The 21,267-nt window shown below is 33.2% G+C and overlaps 2 protein-coding genes across 4 annotated transcripts; one reads left to right on the forward strand and one right to left on the reverse strand.

The window, feature by feature from the left end:
* Positions 1 to 82: 82 nt before the first annotated feature.
* On the reverse strand, positions 83 to 13,082 carry LOC140051170 (uncharacterized). Of its 2 annotated transcripts, none has more exons than XM_072096303.1 (6): positions 12,896 to 13,082; positions 4,694 to 5,811; positions 3,235 to 3,492; positions 2,580 to 2,681; positions 1,819 to 2,109; positions 83 to 1,498 (listed from the first exon to the last, which is right to left on the reverse strand). In XM_072096303.1, exons 2-6 carry the CDS (start codon positions 5,793 to 5,795, stop codon positions 1,128 to 1,130), a joined length of 2,124 nt encoding a protein of 707 aa, XP_071952404.1. In that variant the 5' UTR covers positions 5,796 to 5,811; positions 12,896 to 13,082; the 3' UTR covers positions 83 to 1,127. The 2 variants fall into 2 exon arrangements, with proteins under 2 accessions (XP_071952404.1, XP_071952405.1); XM_072096304.1 differs by lacking the exon at positions 12,896 to 13,082 and adding an exon at positions 10,037 to 10,097.
* A 1,877-nt stretch (positions 13,083 to 14,959) lies between these two features.
* Positions 14,960 to 21,140, forward strand: LOC140051486 (inositol polyphosphate multikinase-like). Of its 2 annotated transcripts, none has more exons than XM_072096721.1 (6): positions 14,960 to 15,038; positions 16,501 to 16,775; positions 17,009 to 17,200; positions 17,893 to 18,065; positions 19,442 to 19,523; positions 19,926 to 21,140. In XM_072096721.1, the coding sequence occupies exons 2-6, from the start codon at positions 16,601 to 16,603 to the stop codon at positions 20,666 to 20,668; spliced, it is 1,365 nt and encodes a 454-aa protein (XP_071952822.1). In that variant the 5' UTR covers positions 14,960 to 15,038; positions 16,501 to 16,600; the 3' UTR covers positions 20,669 to 21,140. The 2 variants fall into 2 exon arrangements, with proteins under 2 accessions (XP_071952822.1, XP_071952821.1); XM_072096720.1 differs by having other exon boundaries at positions 14,974 to 15,099.
* The last annotated feature ends 127 nt before the right edge of the window (positions 21,141 to 21,267 follow it).

A 21,267-nucleotide genomic window follows, 5' to 3' on the forward strand; every position in this document is an offset into this window, starting at 1 on the left:
TGGCCATTTATATACTAATTATGTGCATTGTAATTTAAATAACGATATAATAATAGACCAGCATGACACATTTAATGTGTTATTTTAATTTTATTTACACGAATGTAGTAGTACAGTGTTTCAAACATGTTCATTTTAACAGAAAATGGGATTAAAACTCTTATTTAAATGGGAAATACGGTACCTATCTTAGTATTTTTTAAACTAGATAGTCAATTCATGTAAATGTGTGGTATTTAGTTCACATTCAAATGTTAATTGAATTAAAGTTAAAGGTGATTAGATAATTTATAATTACATGTTGCCGTGTGATTCTAAGGTTGCAGGTCAACTCAGCCCTAAACCGTCTCGGCCAAAGTCAAGTCGGCCCCTAGTTAAGTCGGTCCCAAGTCGTGTCGGCCCCACGTCAAGTCGGCCACACGTCAACTCGGCCTCAAAAGTCAACTCGGCCTCACGTCAACTCGCCCAAAAACTAACTGGTCAACTCGGACCCAATCGATCGAATTCGATTCTAATTAACTAATTAATGTGAAACGGTTAAATTATTATGACGTATAGTTATTTTAACAGACTACTATTTGTATAGAGGATATTGAACATTCACCCTCTTGTTGAAGAATTATCTTTTTACATTCATTAAATTTATCATATATTATATTTGCGTTGGTTTCTAATTTATGTAAACCTTAAAAATATAAACTTGTTCAATCTATTTTCAAAGTATTTTAAGAAATTTATGCTGCTGCAAATCAATGCCCGTTTTAGAATCCTATAATACAATTAGTGATTATGCTAATTAATTTGCATACGACACATGATAGATAGCTTTACGCTATTAGATCAGTCGGTGGTCACCATTACAAGCAATACTTGTGTACACAACGTGCTTTTATGAATTGTATTCTTTCAGGAAATTCCACGGATAATTTTATTGAAAATATTATAATGTTCTGTAAAACCCCTTGGCCATTAGAATGTATATAATTATCAAAAAATATAATATTCGTCATATATTACATTAATTACATGTTTTTGTAAATAAAAAGTAAAACAATATTCTGAACTGAAGCCGATGTTATATAGGAGGGTTTTTTTTTAATAAACAAGAATATTTTACACAAACCAGATTAAAAACATCCCCCTAATGACTCCATTGCTTTTGTAAATCTCAAAATAGTTAATAAATCTTTTATGCCTAGATCCTGTCTGAGGGCAGAATAGAAAAACTCCGGTGCGGTTTGAGAAACTGCATACAGTTGACCCAACATTTCTCCGTCGTAACGTGACAATTTCTTCTTTAGCTGTGCAAGTCCACAGTCTTTCAACCATTTCTGGACATCCTTTTTCGACCACTTCAGAGCCTTTTCCGGGACAAAACTTTTTCGATTTGTATCTGTTGTAAGCGGGACAGTTTCTTCATGTGATTGGTATGGAGGCGGTTCATTGTCTGCTGCCACCAACGCTAAACAATGAGCACCTTCGGGCTCTGCTGGTAATTCTAATACAGTACATTAAAATAAAATAAAAATAAATCAAAATATGTACAAAAACTAGACGTAGTTTAATTAAGTATTTACAAGTTTTATATTTGTTGCCTGCTCTAAAATGTTGATTTGAAATATTATTTTAATAGCAAAAATAATAGAAATCCGACTAGTTTAGGTTCTGTATACTGTGTTTCGACATAATAATAGTAAAAAGATAAATGTTTTGGCATATATGGCGTTTCATATGTATATTAATTTTTTTTTTTCGGGAAACGCCGACTGATGGATAACTACAGGGAACCTCCATCAAATAAAAAGACGATATGTTTACCATGTGAACTATGGTCGTCTGTAAAGTCTTCCGCGTCTTGGTCGCCGCGCGCGTCCTCTTCTTCAGACTCTTCCCTTTGAACACTTCTTTGAGCAACATTTGACATTCTGGGAGAAACACTTTCAATTATGTGCATCACGTCGGGGAGAAAAGAAGACAGATGTCCTTCGTCTAGATACAGATACATCGGTTCGTTTGTTTCGATTTCTGACAACCAGCCGTCCGGCTCATAGTTTGCTTCCATGATCAATGGGATGATCGGTTTGTTTAATCTCTTGGCGTAACTTAACTCTGTATTAATAATTGAACAAATAATACTGTTTATATACGTCATGATACATTAATATAAAATATTACGAGGAAATCTACTGATGGAACACAATAATTGTTGATCGTTTGCTAATATTCAATGACTTTAAATAATATTGCATACTTGTAAATAGTAAGTCAATTGGCGCAGAAGTTCGCATAGTGAGGTGTGTTTATAAAAACGAAAACATGTATAAATAATAACATTAAAAATATACTAATATTGTGTGTAAAGTGATACATTATGAGATAGAATGAAAATAATTAAAATTATATAGGAGTGGGGAAAAGGAGAAATATATATCTGCCACTGTAAATACTTCACGCGATCTGAAAGCCATTAGGTCATTTTAAGAACGAAGCATTATAATATACTGGTGAATGGTTGAGGAATTATTTCCTTACGTCCACAGTTAAATTAGTGTTTACATAATGTACAATACAGTGTTTACCTGTTCTGCATCCCAGGCTATTTCTGTAGCTCGAAGACATACCGACGATTACCACTGCCGCATTCTCAACAGCCTGTGACATTGATGTTATGAGATCACCTCCTAATAACATTTAAATAAAGGAAATAATAGTATAGAAAAAAACGAAGTGTAAAATAAATGCTACGGGATCGACGTTTCAAACGCATTCTAAATCATACATACAGTCAGTTATTACTAATTGCATGGCAAATAACATAACAATGGCAAGTTTATGGATGCGAAAAAGGAACCGTATTGTGTGACGATATAGAGGGTGAACACTACATATTGTATATGGCTCTAAATGTATGCTCAGAGTCGGATTCAATAAATCGTTGAAATGTGTTAATTTATAATAGATGTTCGTACTTCCAATGGCGAATTAAAACAAAACCCTTTCTGGATTCAGATCAGACATAAAACATTTGTCGGAATCACAGCCTCTGAACAAACAATGTCATAGAACAGTGTTATAGTTATCGTTTTAATAGTTACGTTGCCTTTATATATTAATTTTGTATTATGTATGTGATTAAATGAAATAAAAAAAAAACAAAAAAAAAAACAGTGTTATAGTATAATTTATTCAGTTGTTTCTACTTAGTGATTGTTAATATAATATATTTTCACTAACCTGTTTTATCTTCTTCCATCCATACATTGAATCCATGTAACTGTATCCTTTCTTTTAATAAGCTCAATGCCATTTTTGAAGAGTCTTCGTAGCTTATCATAACATGTTCAACGATTTTTCTACTAGGTCTGTTACCACCTGTAGCCCCGCCTTCACCGTCACCTTCTAAGTCTTCTCCTTTGAAAACCTCCCAAAGAACACCGGTGCAGGCCTGCTTTATTTTGACATCTTGATTCGTGCTTGCATTTTCTTGTAGTGCTGAAAAAATACAAAGATATATAATTATTTTTTAGTGATCCATAGAGGTAATCCTAATTACGTAACGTGGTCAATAACGGAGAGGATCAAAGATTATAATTTTAAATAGTATAGTTCTAAAGTTAAAATATAAATAACAAATAATACAATGATACAATGCCAATAATTTTATGAAAACTGTTTTGCAACAGCATTATAATTTACATCCTGGGGTGTGCCAAGTAGGTTAATAAGATTGATTTAACAGCGTGGCAATCTTATAACAGGCAAAATGATAACACATTGAGGCGTCGTATCGTCGTTTCAAGAAACAATTGTTTATAAATGAATAATATAGAAATTTTGCATCAATAATGTACATTTTGTTTTGAAATTCCACGAATTAATCAAATTTTGTTTTTATTTTACAATGGCAAAAGGGCGTATACAGGATGTTCCTAAATAGTGAATCTCCAGTGTTTTACCCTAAAGAAATACAAGAAATACAAGCACACAAGAAATAAAGATGTCATTAAAGTGAGCCACTGTTCTTGCGCAACGAGAAGGCTAAATCAATTCACTTTTAAAATTGCTATTTTATTTCTCTGAGGGATAAGAAACTCCCGTCTAAGTCGGAATATGCCAAGGATAGTTCCAAACTGACATTATTTATATTAGTGTTTCCTTATTGAGTCAATGGAGTCACACATTAATAAATAATGAATTCACACTAAAGGTTATTGTGAGTAAAGCTAAATGTGATTAAATGTATTTCATTACCTGAGAAATGATGAGTGAATGAAATTAGTACGGTATTTCATTTTGAAACGGTCAATATTAAATATAATAATTATATAGAATATATTGTACTTAACTATGATTGATAACAACGTAAACAATGATAATAAATACTAGGCCTTAATTAACTCATAATGACACACGATAGGGAACTGTGGCAAAATAACGACCGCCTGAACCTAGAAACTATCACAATACTGTGTCGTGGTCGTGGAGCGAGGAAACACATCTCCAAAAAATCCTCGCATACGCACAATGAATTAACATGACGTGGGTTGTCGATCGACGGACATGTCGACATGTAGAGTGTTACATTTACCTAAACGATGTTCTATTTTTGCTATCAAACGAAACTTCCACTTCTAAAACTAATCGTATCATTCATGATTATTACAATGTATATAGATAAATTGAAATACTTTACCTTCAACCATTCCTTCAATGTTAAGTATAGCTTCCCTGTTTTCATCAACGAATGCCATGTTCCACATGCATTCAATAGCAACTACTTGTTCTGTCGTACTATACGAATTCTCCAACATCTTTCGGAATGATGATAGAACTCCTCTATTCGTAAGTCTTGTCTTATTTGAGTCTTTCGACAACACATGACGGAGTGCATTTATTGTTTCTCCTGCAGTGAAACCATACCGTTTCCTAACATGGTCGGGGTTTTTAAGAGCATCTTCAAGCATGCGCACTAGAAATTCAAGGCATTGGTCGTGAATTTCTTCTTCGTCGTCTTCTTCAATTATGTATGCCAGTACCAAGTAACACGTGGCTTTGACTATGAGATAAGTTGAGGAGGTGAAGCAATTGACAAGCTCAACTATGGAGTCATCTCGAAGAAGTTGTCTATTCTCAACTTGCATACGCATACAGTTGTGTAATATTCCAAGAGTTCCTTTAACAGCATGTCGACGACTTCTGTCTGTCAATTTTGGCACTTGTAATTTTGGATCTTCAAGATCTGTAAGCAATAGTGATAAGGCGCCACACTCTCCAAGCCGTTTACACATCAATGGAGATGCATCGGAGAAATTCATAAAACCAGATTTCATTTTTTTTAAATTCAGCAAAGCATCACGACCATATTCCTCGTCATAGAGATCGTCTGTGTGTAAAGATTGCCACATACGTGAAAATAACTCTGCGTAGCCCATATCTGCTAGGAAATCACCCAGCACTCGGCGTTCTTCATCTGGCTTATGTCTGGTCGATGTACCGTGAATTGCCTGCAAGGCCTCAAACGCAAATATAGTTGTAAAATCAGATGTGTCTTTAAGAATATCCAGGTTCTTTGCTAGCAACGCCTTAGACTCACCAAGAAGGTCTTCTGCAGGAAATATTCCAACGTATTCATCTTCGTCGCGTACTCTACCAATTGTACTCCGGGCACCAAGGGCTGTCAGTGACTCATACAGGTTGAGAGTGGGCAAGTCTAGAGTGTTTGGCTTATTATTGTTGGCAAATGGCGCTCTGTCTTCTGGCTCAATGTTCTGTACTTTGGAGCATTTTCCACCCATGATTTCAGAAATTTGTCTGAGAAAAAACCACATACAAATATAATTCAGTGATGAACATTCGGATGTTGCCTCTGGCTGTTCACAGACAGACAGACAAACAAACATACTTATTGAAAACCTGACCTGCTGGTGAGTGAATGGTAGTCACCACCTCGAGTAGGTATAACCCAGCAATAAGAATTCAATTTAAAATAAGACTAAATTAAAGTAATTTTATTTAAATCAAGGTTATCCATTTAGGCCTATATTAATGAAAATTGTAAAAGTATTTAACTTTCAATGAATTAAAATGTATTAAGACATTTCAAAGTAATTTTATTTAAATAATTAATATTCAAGGTTGCTGTAAATATTAATACGTAATTAATGAAAATAACCTCGAATCAGAGGCAGTTGAATAGGATTGCAAAGAGGTGCATTCTCTTGTCGTCGGGATATGAGTCAAGATGGCCGGATGCTATTTTATACGATGTCAAATATCTGACTTTGGCCATGTATTGTTAAAATATACGGGAAAAAAATATCTGTCCAAGTCTATCAATCTTAATTAATATTTTAAGCATATTGAATCACTTTACCAATAAATCAATAATTCCTGGATGGTTAATCCTTGATATTTTGAAGAAAAACTCATTTACAATTGCGATAATGTCTTTGAGGGGCACACTTCCTTTAGGTTTTATATCACAAATTTGAAATATGAATGAAATGTGTATAAAATCCTACTCCAAGATCAAACAATAATCAGTACAGCATTTATACGTTTTAATAATTTGATGTGATGTGTATACTGTTGTTACATTTTCCTTTTAAAGATGTATTGTCCCCTGAATAAAATAATTCTTAACATTTATTGTTGTTGAATATGCCATTTTAATGTCACCTAATAGTTATCCACTTTGACCAAAAAATGGATCGAAAAAAATGTAATTTAAAGCAAAAAATAGTAAAATTGTCTGCCAGCTAATGGATTTTTGGTCGAATTTATTTTTTTATTTTATAAGTGAAAACATTTTTTGTCCCGCTTTTTTTCTACGAAAGTGATTAACTTTATTAAACTAAAAAATTATCTATTCAAAGTCTGATCTTTTTAGTCTTTATTTTTCATGTTTTTGGGGGACAATACATCTTTAAGTGTTTTGTTATTGTTGTCTTGTTCTGCCCTGAATATGCTTGGTCCTCCAAGCTGTGACCTGGGATGTTTGTAACATTCTTATGAAGTATTTTATTTAAAATATAGAATGATTTGAGAGGTTTTGTAATGTATTATAATGTAATATGATGTAATATTATATAATACAATATAACATAATAAATATAATAATATTACAGTATAATAATATAATAAATATAATGTGCTATTCATTCCCAGGTCCTTTTTAATGACTAACACTACAGCAAATTCGTAAAACCTTTAATGTTAACCTGACGTCTGCTTATTAGAAGACCTAGATAAGCAAAAACGTATTCCTGCACGATCCAACAAAGAAATGACTAATATTGCAGGCTGAAACGCAGCAGATTTAATCTTCCTCAAAATACAGCCATTCTGGGCACTTATCCATCACAAACATCGATAAATACTGCTAATAATGCTACTTGGCAAAAGTAAAGTAAAATTTGTCTGCTAGCAACAAACTTTCTCAATTTCTTTTAATAATAAACGATGGCTTGTATCCATATAAGAAATAAATATTTGAAAGTTAGATCAACATTTTGTTTCTATTAATAAGGGAAGAATGATCAAAATATCGTTCATATTATGTGTTTCGGTATATGAAACACATGATATAGTTTATCCTACTAACAAACTACCATATTAGACTATATTTTCCTACATAGAACAAAATAAAGCTAAAAAGTTTTCACTCTAGATGGGATAACCATTTATGCTGCCTTTGATGAAAATATTTTCACGCGTCCAATCAAAATGACGTCATGGTAGTAATATATTAATATATTAATTAATATAATAATATTGTAATATATTGTGACGACACAAATATGTTATTGTTCTTATTGATCATCACGTCATTTGATTTATATAAAAAAGGACAGTATGGTTATCCCATAGTTCTAGAATAAAAACTTGTTTAGCTTTATTTTGTTCTATGTAGGAAAATATATTCTCAAAAAATTTCATCTGGTTTCAAATGGATATTTAATAAATAAATGTTAACTTTTTAGTTAAACCAGTTGACAAGTACTTACTTGAAACGTAGCAAGTAAGTACTTATCAACTGGTTTAACTAAAAAGTTAACATTTATTTATTAAATAGAAAAATATAGTATAGGCCTAATATTTGATATGGTAATTTTGTTTTATAAGAAAAATGTATGTATTATCTATTTATCGTCGATCGTCCTAGTGTATAGCAGCTAATTAGCATTTATGCAAATTATTCTAAATTTCTTCTCTGTCGTCAGTTCGTCACATAGATTTCTTAATGAAACGTGGCCTTGATGAGAACAAAAATCAAAGTGCAAAAGATCGGAAGTTAGTAATTAGAAATAATTTTAAATTACCTTACAAGAATGATTTACAGTATTTACAATGAAAAAAATAACCTTCAACTTTAAATTGTAAGATTTAAATCTGGCGTTTAATGTCATTGTTATTATTTGAAAACATTTTGTTGATCAAACAGACCTCCTCTGCCAATTTAATGTATCTTAGTATCAGTCGAAAAGAAATAAATTTGGGACGGAAACTATTTTATTGGCGTTTATTTTTCAATTTATGAAACGTTAAATGTAATTTGGAAGCAATTAAAGGCTTAGGTCAATCATAACATTTGTTGTGTTTTTTATAGCGATAAATCGAACTTTCAAGGAAAGTTAAAACATCTATCAACATCAGTTTTGGATTTTACTGCACACATTTTCCACAATATAAGCGACTACTATCGCAATGTAACTTTTGTCTTCCGCTTTTTTGTTCTGTTATTAGTCAGGTAACTGGTGTTTGTGATGTTTTATAATGTTTATGATTGTTGTACAGCCTCTGATCTATCTTTTTTTTTCGAATGGCGCTATATAATTATAAATAATTACATCATTATTATTATTAGAGAAGATATATATCTTCCATGGTTATATATACCGTATTTTCCGTGTTTTACTTGTTCTTACATCCGTTGGTAGGCCAGGGTTGGTTGGCAAGGCTACGTATTGGTAGTATCATTTTAGGCCTAATCCTAAAACCTTTCAAGATGCACTGACTTATGAATATTATTTGAAATGATTTTCATGGCAACTGTTTGCCTTCTCCCACGGGATTCAATTTATGTATCATGCGAATTAAACACTCATTACAGTAACATCCAATACAGGTCATCTAGGGTATATTGCCTTAATCACGACTTATCAACTTGACAATGACAGAGATTTTAAATAACTCAATGTAGGCCATTTTCGTGTGATTTTTTTCTTCCAAATAATTTACTATCGAAGCAAAGTGTAGGCCTATATGCCTAATAAAGAAGTATTATTTATGAAATGGTTCTTCGTTTGAAAAAGAACCCCTTCTAAACATCACACTGTGATCATAATTTATTAGTTCTTGCAGGTAGAATCCTAAACAGTCCCCTAGAAGTCTTCCACTGTAAAGGGATTGGCCTGGTGTTAACACATTTTTGCCTGTTTTTAGGCCTGTTTTTCCGTTGAATTTCTACTCTAAAGAAACGTATTCTGTGTGCCTTCATATTATACTCCATCATCTTAGGCCTATGGTGCAATCCCCAATAACTGTCCAAATGTAAACTTCCCGTGAATACGGATTTATTTATCAAAAAGATCCAAAATATTCTCTTTTGAAGCTGCATATTGTAACACGTGATCAGCTTCACGTGTCAAGTTATTCAATTCCAAACTGGAAAATACTGAGCAGTTTCTTGATTCAAATTGAGATCAAAATCAAAAAGAATATCTATTATAGTGATAAGGTTTTAATTAAGGTTACTTATTATAGACTTTTATGTGTATTTCCATCTGATACAATTTTAAATTATCTTTTTTAACGATTGAACAGATGTCCCAGTAGAATATTTTCTAAAGAGTTTTGTTTTCACTTCAACAATTGGCGATGGTACCGTAAAGATAAACAGTAATACATATTGTTAAATGTGCCTTATATGCCAACGCTATGTAGGCCTACTAGTTCGTTATTTTATAATGACATTACATGATATACTGAATATGTACGATAAAATTAAAATTCTGATTCTTATCTCTGTACTCACCACATGGCAAATTATGTATTATAGTCACATAGTAGGCTAGCTATCACATGTGTCTGTATTACAGTATGTTGTGGTTGTAGCATAATGCTATTATAGCCAATTCCCTAATGTTGGTTATTGTATGTAGCCTAAATCGTATAATGTGTTGCCCTAATATTTAAAGTACGGGTGATCGCGCCACATTATGTATCGAGGCATTGGAAGTCCACGTCTGCTTAGATTACGGAATGACACGATCTAGAAATATTATCATCCATCGATTATTGATTATTGTAGAATTATGGGGTATTTATGACATTATTAAACTAATTCATTCAATATTCATTTTATTTGTTTGGACGCGTTAATGTAATTGGCTACGTACAATTATTCCGAATTTATCACGTGAACAATTGCTAATGGCTTATGAATACAAATGAGGGATTTAAGATAATACATTGTATTATTAAAAACGGAAGTCTGCCAATTCATAATCTAAGTCAAGAGATTCCCCGGAAGTGTAGGCCTATAGGTATTAAATTAATTAGGTTATTCTTGTGGTACACCCACATACAGTAATTGAAACAGTAATGAAAGATATAGTTTGATTAATTATTAAGACCTTTAAGAATATAGTTCTGTTGACAAATTATAACAATAAATGTAATCCGTGCTGTGATCTCTCTTTCATACTCGTTATAACAAATGCCTAATACACCACTGATATCCAGGTCCTCCTTAAAATGACAAAATATATAACACTTACCTAATAAAACTACATTTCATTAAAAAATATCTAGGAAAATAAAGAAAATCTTACGTTATAAATCTCTGTCTACACTATCAAACTAGTTTGATAAATATGGTAGTGATATGCCAAATATGGTAGTGATATGCAAAGTATGGTAGTGATATGACATCATCATAATTATGTTACATACGTTACATTTTTTTTCACATCAAATTTGATTAGTGTAGACAGAGCTTTAGACAAACCTTTTTTAATGCAATGTAATGCTCCTAGACATTTTTAAATTTAATTAAGACAATATTTTATTTCAAAAATAAAAATTCAAACGAATTTATATTACAAAAAAACGGGTATTTAATTAGGCTGTATAAAACAGTTGCCACTATTCTTCATGATGGAAATCTACGAAGTATTAGTTCGATATAAGGGGTCTTTAACAAAATATGATATAGTTTAAATATGTCATTGGTATTGATAATCTGTATGATTATCATTATAATAATTTTGAGTGATAATTTTCATACGGTAATGACTCATTAATATGTGTAATTAGATGTCTTTTGACACATGCCCTAGGTTAAAACATGTTTCAAAATGAATCGAAGTATAAATAATTAAATTAATATAAAAAGGCGTAGTATAATGCCAAGGGATTATCGAATATTATCAGAGCTGTGGCTACAAAATTGATTGACGCGTGTCAAGAAAATCAACAACATTTACCGATGACAAGTTTTATAATTGTGTTTATGTCCCTCCTAACCACCTCTATAAATGTTTATAATATAATTAGTGTACCCATAAGGTGGTTAATATAATTCGTACACGCGCATGTGTCATAGAAATTAACGGTGGCCATCGTACGAACTGATACACACAACTCATGGAGAAATAACAATACTGTATACACCCGATGTAGAAAATGGAACTTTCGAAGTTGAATTCAGACAAGAGTGAATCAGTGAAGCATACCTGTAGGCCCTTGCTCTCGTATGCTTGGTTACCACTAGGACGCAACGCAAGGACGTAGACGCAACGTAAAGCGTGGTTCCCACTAGCGACGCAACGCAAGGACGTAACGCAACGCAAATGAATTGTCCAATCACAAGCGATGGCTTATTCGCTTGTGATTGCTAACTGTCTATAACTTCGCTTTTCATTGGTTAAAACGCTTGCGTTGTGTTTACGTCCTTGCGTTACGTTCTAGTGGGAACCAAGCTTTAGTGAGTTGACCAACCACAAGCGATGGATTATTGGAACTGCCGCTTGTCATTGGTTAATATGCCTGCGTTGAGTTTACGTCCTTGCGTTGCGTCCTGGTGAAAACCAAAGCTTTCCATATACATAGATCAAGTAGAGAAGTTCACGCCTACTACGCCAAAGTACGGTCACGAGAAGAATCTAACTGCAACATGTGTTTTAAAATGTTTTTCGGAAAAAATGAACGGAAGAAAGATTTTCAGATTGTCAACCATGAGAATTGATAGTTTTAGTTTAGCTCGACGGCCACGGTCACTCTACAAAAGTGAGGTCAGCGTGTCTAAATTACTCAAAGCGGACCAGCCCCGTCGGGCTTGATCCCCAGACATAAGTCATGGTATCAATCCTGGGTCAGGGTCAGAAACTTTTAAAAGTGCACTTTTTGTTTCGCTTAACGGCATTTAGCGCGGGATTGGAATTTTAAAATCGAGTAGGATTTATTTTATTTCGTAATGCATTACGTTGAAATTGTTTCGAAGGAACGTGAAAACGAAAAAAAAAAATGTTTTTGTAAATATCTGAAAAATTACTGAGAGCACTGATACTTTGATAAGGTTTCACTTCATGATATTGAAATAAAAGCAGATTGCATTTATGAATAACAATGGAAAAAATTAACTAATTAAGTTAAAATACTTTGACATCTGACGTGAGCGTATTTTATTTCACCCCCTTTATTCAATCTGACGCAAGCCACAATGGAAAAAACATGCCATTAGGTATTTCAAGTTTACGTAAGACATCACATATTTAACATTCTCCTTTTTTTTTTTGCACAATTGCACAATCCTCATTCAATACACATTACTCTTTAATTATTAACGTTTAAGAATATTGTATAAAAACAAAAAAGAAAGTTTGATACTTACAGCAAACTTTGACAACAGTTTCCAGATTGAAAACAACTTTAAATTAGAAAATCAAAGCAGTGTTGTGTACAGGCCTTAAGCCCCATGCATCGATACGCAGTGAGAACACCTTGGAAACAATTTCAAATCGAAGCAAATTTGTGATGGAACTTTCGTGCAGAAGACTGATCCAGCATAGCTCACAAGTAGTGACTGTACACTAGTATATATCAGCACAGGAAATGCAAATTAACTTCTCTAGGTGCAATTCGCTACAAGTCATCACTATAAAGAATACAACACACAACTCAGGAAATGCTACGTCATTTTGACGAACTGTTAATTTCCCGCCAAAATCAAGCCTCTCTCATCACAATAAATGTTCTGAACGTTCTCATCCTACGAGAAACACAAATACATTTAACGAAATTAAACACACTATAGTAGCATGGTATACATTGTGTACTGAGCAATAGCATGTATAACTACCGATGATACAGAGATAGTGAAAACCAGAAAACATAGAGGGTGATTATTTAGCATGTCACTTAGTACGTTCTCAGCCACAAATGGTGGGAAATGATACGAACTTTATTTACCTTTTTGGGCACTAAACAATTTAGACTTACCAGAGCATGCTTATGTGACCAAAGTTACTGTTTGTAAACAACTCAGTAAGTTACCTTAAATTAATTTAAAATACATAATGCAGGCCAAAACAGAACCAAGTGTTGAGTAATAGGCTAACGTTGAGTAAATCTGAGACAAAAATTCAATTAAGTCCTCCAAACAAGAATGTCAGACAAGTAGCGTTTAGGTTAATTGATCTGAATTAAAGTAAATTGAGCGAAAAGTGAAAATGACACTCGTTGGTAGCCTAATTTAATTACAATAAATAAAGCATCACCTCACTGCACAAAATGACATTAAATAAGTAAGTAGAAAAACAGTTTACTCTGCCCCATTATGTCATGTCATGCACTCCTTAGGCCTACATAATAATTTGATTACAAACTAATGTAAAATTAAAATTCTTTCTTTAGATTCGGAATGTTCCATTTTGAGCGTATTTAACTTAATAGACTTGCTACCCTGGCCGACCCTGGCGCGGCAGAAATCATAGAAAGTTCTTATTTACTTAACAAGTTTGTTAAGTCATGGTATTCACACCAGAAGCAAACAAATACTGAGATCGGGTGAATAATAGGCAGCTGTCTGTGGATCTCCAATCATTTCGGTGTAACTAATACCGTGCCATCAATGTTGTGTAGGCCTAGGCCTCGTGACGGTTGAGTACCGTATAACGTTTTCCTGTATTTCTCACATTCAAACATCATGACCATGAGGGTAAATATAAGGAATTAGAGTAATTGGGTACTGCTCTGACACAGCAGGAAGTATATATCATTAATAATGTTTATGAATTGAATTGAGAATGTTTGTCCTTAGTTGATTTACAAATACTTCGTAATGTATAAGCAAAGCAATTAAATAAGGACGTATTGCCTACTCTAATTGAACATCCACAACGTGACTACATGCTCATATGTTTGATTCTGTTAGAATTCATCGTCTATGATTTGATATGATCGGGGAAGATCGTGATCGACTCTTCCTTGGTATTATACTTCTGCACAGTTTATAAGAAAAGCGTTGTGCCCGCGAGATAGTCAAGGAGGCTGGACGGAATCATTACAAAACAGTATCAACGAAAAAGATTTAGTATTTAGAAAAAATGGGTTGTAAACTCGAATTGGGCATACGCACACCCCAAATTACCTGGGAGTCGAGAGGAGAGTCTATGAAAATATATTTTGATTAGGCACTTTAGTCACGTGAGATTTTACGTTGGTGGGCTCATGCGCACGAATGTTTAGGCCTACTAATTGTTAAAGAATATGATTGATAATAAATACAATAAAAGCATCATTAATGAAGAAAGAACAATAATTAAAACTGTCAATGAATCGAGCGGCGTTTTTTGTATTCTACTTGATGAGAAGTTTCGAAAGTTAGATTTATAAGCACGCCCTCTCGAGTCACAAAGTAACTGCTTAAAAATAAGATTAATCACAAAAACCATCACAACAATACATTACAAAGCAAGAAGGACGACGGGCGTTGACCAGGGTGTATACTTTTTTAGTGTCAACTTAATTAATTGGTAACATAACCATTATTTTCTGAAATCGTGTTTAGTCAACTGAACAGTATACGTGAATATGGTAACCACTTAGTACAATGTGTTGTGAGCTAACTAAGAATAGAAAATAAGTAGTAAACATTCCTAGGCCAGCCGGGCTAGGCCTACTGGTAAATATTTTATTGGTGGCTGGCGGTCAGGTATTGCTGTGTAGTTATTTTGGTATTATACATTGTTTACGGCCGCCAACGAAGTCGGGCACACCAATTTTTCTGTATTTCTTATTAAATTCCCGTAATCGATTACTCGCTCTCAGTTTCTAAATAGGCGTGCAGAGAGTGCATGACTCACCTTTTTTTGCACATGTAATTATAGTATAATTATTATAATATAATTGTAATATAGATAGTAAGGAGAGTATATAGTTAAAATGTATATGTTATGCGCGATTTGAACGATTTGCGCAATTTGAAATTGCGCAAAAAAAATCCTTGCGCAATTTGAATTGAAACATGTGTTTCAAATTGCGCAAGCAACGTATTAAATTGCGCAAGTAATCTGCAAATTGCGCAAGGTTTTTCGACAGATTGTGAAATCATGCACACCCATATTTTTATAGTAATTTCTAAGAATGATTCAAAATTAAACATAAATATCGCATTTCCTTATTTTAGTAGTGCAAATATTGTTATAAGTTAGCATACCGTCGAAGAACCGACGAAGGAAAACGAAGCGGTAGTGTTCCACAGGGCGGGCGCGGCGCGGGCGGCCGGCTATACTACTCTAGCCTAGCTAGGGTCTGGACTACTGATACTGACTAGGTTACATGGCCTAGCTTAAACTAATATTAAAAACTTAAAAAGTGAGTATTAAACATTATCTTCATTGAAATGGTCTTATTTATATAATAAAATACTAAATTTTAAACTCCTCTGCCTAGGCCTAGCCTAGCCATGTATGGGAAAATTTACAGTTCGTTTTCAAATTGCGCAAAGGTGTCATATTGCGCAAGAACTATCTTGCGCAATTTACAAATTGTGCAGCGCAATTTAAAATTGCGCAAAGATTTTCTTGCGCAATTTGAAATTGCGCAAGTTGATTGCGCAATTTCAAATTGCGCAAAAAAATCCTTGCGCAATTTTAAATTGCGCAAGAATTCTTTGCGCAATTTCAAATTGCGCAAGGATTTTTTTGCGCAATTTCAAATTGCGCAAATCGTTCAAATCGCGCATAACATATATTATATTGTGATAATTATCACTACTACTGTACATTTCGTGAGGCACTTGTTTTTTTATTCAGAATAAATAGTGTACATTGGTCTCTAATTTTTCACATATTTTGAAAAACATTGTTTTAAAATCAATAAATAAAATCAAGTGTTATGGTCAGTGTGTACAGTACTATTATTTATATTACATTTGATTAATATTATTACATATATTTTATTATTTTAAAAACATTTCTTTCTTTATCTCTATAGACCTCCAGATATATGGGAAGTTTACAACTATGAACCTGTCTTTTTTAAATGCTGGTTTTAAGTGAATTTAAGTGTGAAAAGGGCGTGTTAAGAGATAGCCATGCAGTCTCCTGTCCTGCAAAGTGCTGGTGGTGTACAAAAGCAAGAGGAAAATGACATCAAATTGCCAGACAGCGATTCACAAAGGCCAACAACACCACCGTTGCCCACTGATTGTGAGCCCCTCTCCCACCAAGTTGCTGGCCATGTTCATGGCAAAGGCAAAACAAAAATTGGTATGTCATCATGAATTAGCCAAAAATTAAAATTTACTCTTTAAGAAAACTGATATGAATTCAGCAGAGTAAAATTTATGACATAAAAGGTTAAAATAAAGACTTAAATTTTGTTGCCAATTATAGTCACAATGAGGATAGAAAAAGGCTTCATCCAAAGACCAATTGTCTAATTTATCATATTTTAAATTAAAATGTTTATTTGAATAAATTAAATTTTTTTTTTTCAATAGGCATGCTTCAGTATAAGGATGGCACAATTCTAAAACCATTTCAACGGCCAAGTCGAGGGCAGAAGGAGGCTTTATTTTACCAACGTGTCTTCTCTCCGGATCCTACATTACCTTTAAAGGTTCCCATGGAAACACTACAACCATTTATACCTTGTTATTATGGAACTGTTGCTTTTAAAGAAGATCCAAATCGTATCCTTGTCTGTGTTATACTCAATTTTTAGTTAAGTTGTGTGAGATTTGAAAATATGCGTGCGTCATATGGATGTGACCCTCCACAGAGAGGCCCTACATATAGTAATATTGTGTCCACATAGGACTGGTTTACAGGGTCTGTTTCTGCTGCATAATGCAATTTAACCGATTAGAAATGCTCTTATATATCTGTGAATCTTTTCTATTGCCTGCCATCCTTCCCCATACTTTCTCTTCCCCCCACAACTGAATAACATATCTTGTGATTTCATTCATCCACATACATGTTCACTTCTTCGTTCGACTGTCAAAACCACGAGGAAAACACACATGGTACGCGACGGTATCTGACCCGGGGTCACAACTGTCAATCAAATAACCGTTATTTTGTGTTGCAGCTAACATTCAGTGGCGGTTTCATCGCTGTTGGTTAACAACTGAATAAAATAAAAAATAAAAAGAATTGCTCAGCGATAACCGGTTAAACGGCGTTCTAACACCGATTTAAATTGGTGTTTTTAACCGGTGATTTTGCGCTGCCTTTTAACCACAAATTTGTCCTGTTTCTGCTGCCAAGAAAATGGAGTTAATTTATTCACACCGATTTTAACCGGTTATTTTTATGAAGCAGAAACAGGCCCACAGTTGCCCATTTCAGTTGTTTTGCTTTCTTTAACTTTGTAACAAAGTGTACTACCTCAAGCTTGAAGATGTGACCAAGAAATATAGAAAACCATGTATTATGGATGTTAAGATTGGATGCCAAACATACGAAGATAGTGCCACACAGTTCAAGAAAGAAAATGCAAAGATCAAATATCCAAATATGCTAAAAGTGGGCTTCCAGATTTCCGGTATGCGGGTAAGTTAACAGCGTACAGTTATCTCTACTAAAGATAAAATATGGGGCTTCTATTTGGGCAAGTAAACTGCCACACAATCAACTCACAAAGGTCAAAATCTTCGGCTCAGGTATGCGGGCAAGTAGAATGCATAAACAATCAACTTGCCAAAGGTTAAAGATCAAAATATAGGGCTTCCATTCGGGCAATTAAACTGCCACACAATCAACTAACCAAAGGTTTAAGATCAAAATATAGGGCTTCCATTCGGGCAATTAAACTGCCACACAATCAACTAACCAAAGGTTAAAGATCAAATATGGGGCTTCCATTCGGGCAATTAAACTGCCACACAATCAACTAACCAAAGGTTAAAGATCAAATATGGGGCTTCCAGTATGCGGGCTAGTAAACTTCCTACACAATCAACTCAACTAATGGTTTAAAGATCAAAATATGGGGCTTCCGGTATGCAGACTAGTAAACTGCCTTCACAATCAACTCATCCAGGATTCAATATCAAAATTCGGCTTCTAGCATACGGTCAAGTAAACAGCCTACAGACAAATATTGACCCAAGATCAAATATACTGAAATTAAGCTTCTATATTTCTATACAAGACAATATCCTGCACAGTTATTAAATTACAACAAGTGGGTTTATTATCGATGTTCTACCATACTGGCTCAAACCTACATGTTTGTACATGTTTTATTAATTTCTTAAATATAAAAACATTTCATTATTTCAACATTGTTTAGTACATGGGCCATCTAAATCCACTAAAAATAAAACAATTTGGTATCAAAACATTACTTTGCACCTACATGCATACAATTACTATTTAACATCATACAAGCCTTCAATATCAAGGAAATCAATATGCATCACTGAGGCATTTGTAATGCAGGTATTGTCTGTGTTTGGTGCAGACACAATGTATGCATGCTCAGATTCAATTGTTTGTGATGTGTCTATAAACTGCTGAATATTTTTCTGCATGAGTGCACATAAGGTTTTGTACAATTGTTGCCTTAATTCAGGGCCACTAACTGCCAGTTTAAGATGGTTCATAAGATCAAATATTAAATAGTGTTTAATCATCACAATAACCTATAAATTCGTATGAGTTTTAAATAATAGAATGATTTAAATGGAAAGAATTATTAACAACATGATAAAAGTAAATATAATTCATACTAGAGAGTGAGTGTTGTAATATAAAAATAATTGTACCGTAATATCTTGTAATCCACAAAATTCATGGATAATAGGCTCGTCACAACAAGATGCCCCCCGATCTGCTAAATCGTTTTTTGGTGTATAGTTCAAATTCATTGGACCTGGTCAACCCATTATACTAAAAAGTGACACAAAAATATCAATTATTTTCAGATCTATTATGCAAATTCAAATAAATATGAATATTATGATAAGTCCTATGGACGTCATTTTGAAGAAGATACAGTCATTGAAGGTAGGATTATATATTTTTTTTAAATCGTTAATCATATTATTACACCAGACACCAGTCATAAATGGCCGTCATTTGTAATTTACAATCAACACATGCCATGTTTGGCCAGACGGTGTTATTGTACAGTATGTTGACCTTTAGTTGGAGAGCCACTTTACTGTGCCTTTATATTTTCTATATGTACTATGACTTTTTGATTATCATCAATATTGTCTTAAGAATATATAATTATTTAAATGAATTCCATACACTTAATTCAGTCATAATAATGTGGAAAGTTAAGTAATTAATTATATCAAAATCAAAGGTTAATGATATTGGCAAACATAAATTTCTTCAATGATTTGCATTTTTTATTATATTTATGTATTATATATAGCGTTTAATTATTTTGTTTTTTAGGCCTTAAGAAGTTCTTCCAGTTTGACGAGAACTTTCAGTTTGAAGCTGTAACAGAAATGCTTTATCTTTTGTATCGGTTAGAAGATTGGTTTGTACATCAAAACATGTTCCATTTTATCTCCAGTTCCATATTATTTGTGTACGAGGGAGACAAATCTGATGACAGTGTCTTAAAGGTTAAACCGTGTGATAGTATTCCAAAGTTGGTACCAAAGAATTATACATCCAAAGCTAATGAGGTATTTGACAAGGAAGAAGTGACAACTGAGAATGGCATTCAAAACTCTTGGTATGTTGATCACTTCACCGGTAAACCAATAATTAGTGAATCTGTGCTTAGGCCAAATTGTTTATTATGTGATGACTGTTCTTGCTCATGTGAAGAACAACAATTACCAAATGATAAAATGCACACACAAATGAACAAATGCAATAATGGATTTAGTGGGGACATTATCCTTTTAGACAGAATAAAAAACATGAAACCAAATGGTTGTCTAGAAAATAAAACATGCTTCCCAGACAAAATGAGCCTAGCTAAAAAACTAAATAGCAATTTAGAAAACGAAAAATGTGAGAATGACGAGAAAGAAAATGGTCTGAAATCAAGTAATTTAGTAGACTTGAAAATGATTGATTTTACACATGTTATTGAAGGTAATACACGGGATAACAATTATTTATTTGGGTTAAGAAAATTAATCCAAAACTTGGAAGTTCTTAAGGGTACACAAACAAAATAATCAATTTAAAATAATATGCATAATCATTTTTTTAAATACAATTAATTGATTAAAATATTACATAAAAATACACTTTAATCTAATCTACTTATTACATTAAAATATATATTATTACTTCCAACACAATTAGTAACGTACGGTAATGTAGGGGCCCTGCAACGCTGGGTAGTTGCATCGGGGCTCATGCTCTGGGGCACTTAAGTTCTGGGGCACTTAAGTTCTGGGGCACTTAAGTTCTGGGGCACTTAGGTTCTGGGGCACTTAGGTTCTGGGGCCCTGGGTTTAATCGTTACGTCACTAGCATTTAGGGTATGGTAAAAATATCATAATATAAAGAAAATATATTTTTGTATACATTACACTTAACTGAATTAATTACTGTATATTAAAATAAATTTAATATAGATTATAAAAATAACAATGATGTAAGAATTATAATTATGTAAATATAATAATAGAAATGAATAATAATAATGGGTTAGATTTTACATAACCAAATTTATGAAAAATATAGTAATAGTTAGAAATTGATCACTATGGATTATTGATTAATGTACTATTGATTATTGATTAATATAAAAGCATGGTCAAAAAAATAT

This window comes from Antedon mediterranea, chromosome 6 (assembly GCF_964355755.1).
Source record: "Antedon mediterranea chromosome 6, ecAntMedi1.1, whole genome shotgun sequence".
Classification (NCBI taxonomy): Eukaryota; Metazoa; Echinodermata; class Crinoidea; order Comatulida; family Antedonidae; genus Antedon; species Antedon mediterranea.

What these genes read in the sequence shown, in the direction of transcription:
- LOC140051170 (XM_072096303.1), bottom strand. Translation starts at nt 5,795, where the DNA reads ATGGGTGGAAAATGCTCCAAAGTACAGAACATTGAGCCAGAAGACAGA. An exon ending in CATTGAAGGAATGGTTGAAG is followed by an intron (nt 3,493 to 4,693) that starts GTAAAGTATTTC and finishes GTATTTTTTCAG; the next exon opens with CACTACAAGAAAATGCAAGC. An exon ending in TAGCCTGGGATGCAGAACAG is followed by an intron (nt 2,110 to 2,579) that starts GTAAACACTGTA and finishes TTATTAATACAG; the next exon opens with AGTTAAGTTACGCCAAGAGA.
- LOC140051486 (XM_072096721.1), top strand. Translation starts at nt 16,601, where the DNA reads ATGCAGTCTCCTGTCCTGCAAAGTGCTGGTGGTGTACAAAAGCAAGAG. An exon ending in TTTTAAAGAAGATCCAAATC is followed by an intron (nt 17,201 to 17,892) that starts GTATCCTTGTCT and finishes TTTGTAACAAAG; the next exon opens with TGTACTACCTCAAGCTTGAA. An exon ending in AGAAGATACAGTCATTGAAG is followed by an intron (nt 19,524 to 19,925) that starts GTAGGATTATAT and finishes TTTGTTTTTTAG; the next exon opens with GCCTTAAGAAGTTCTTCCAG.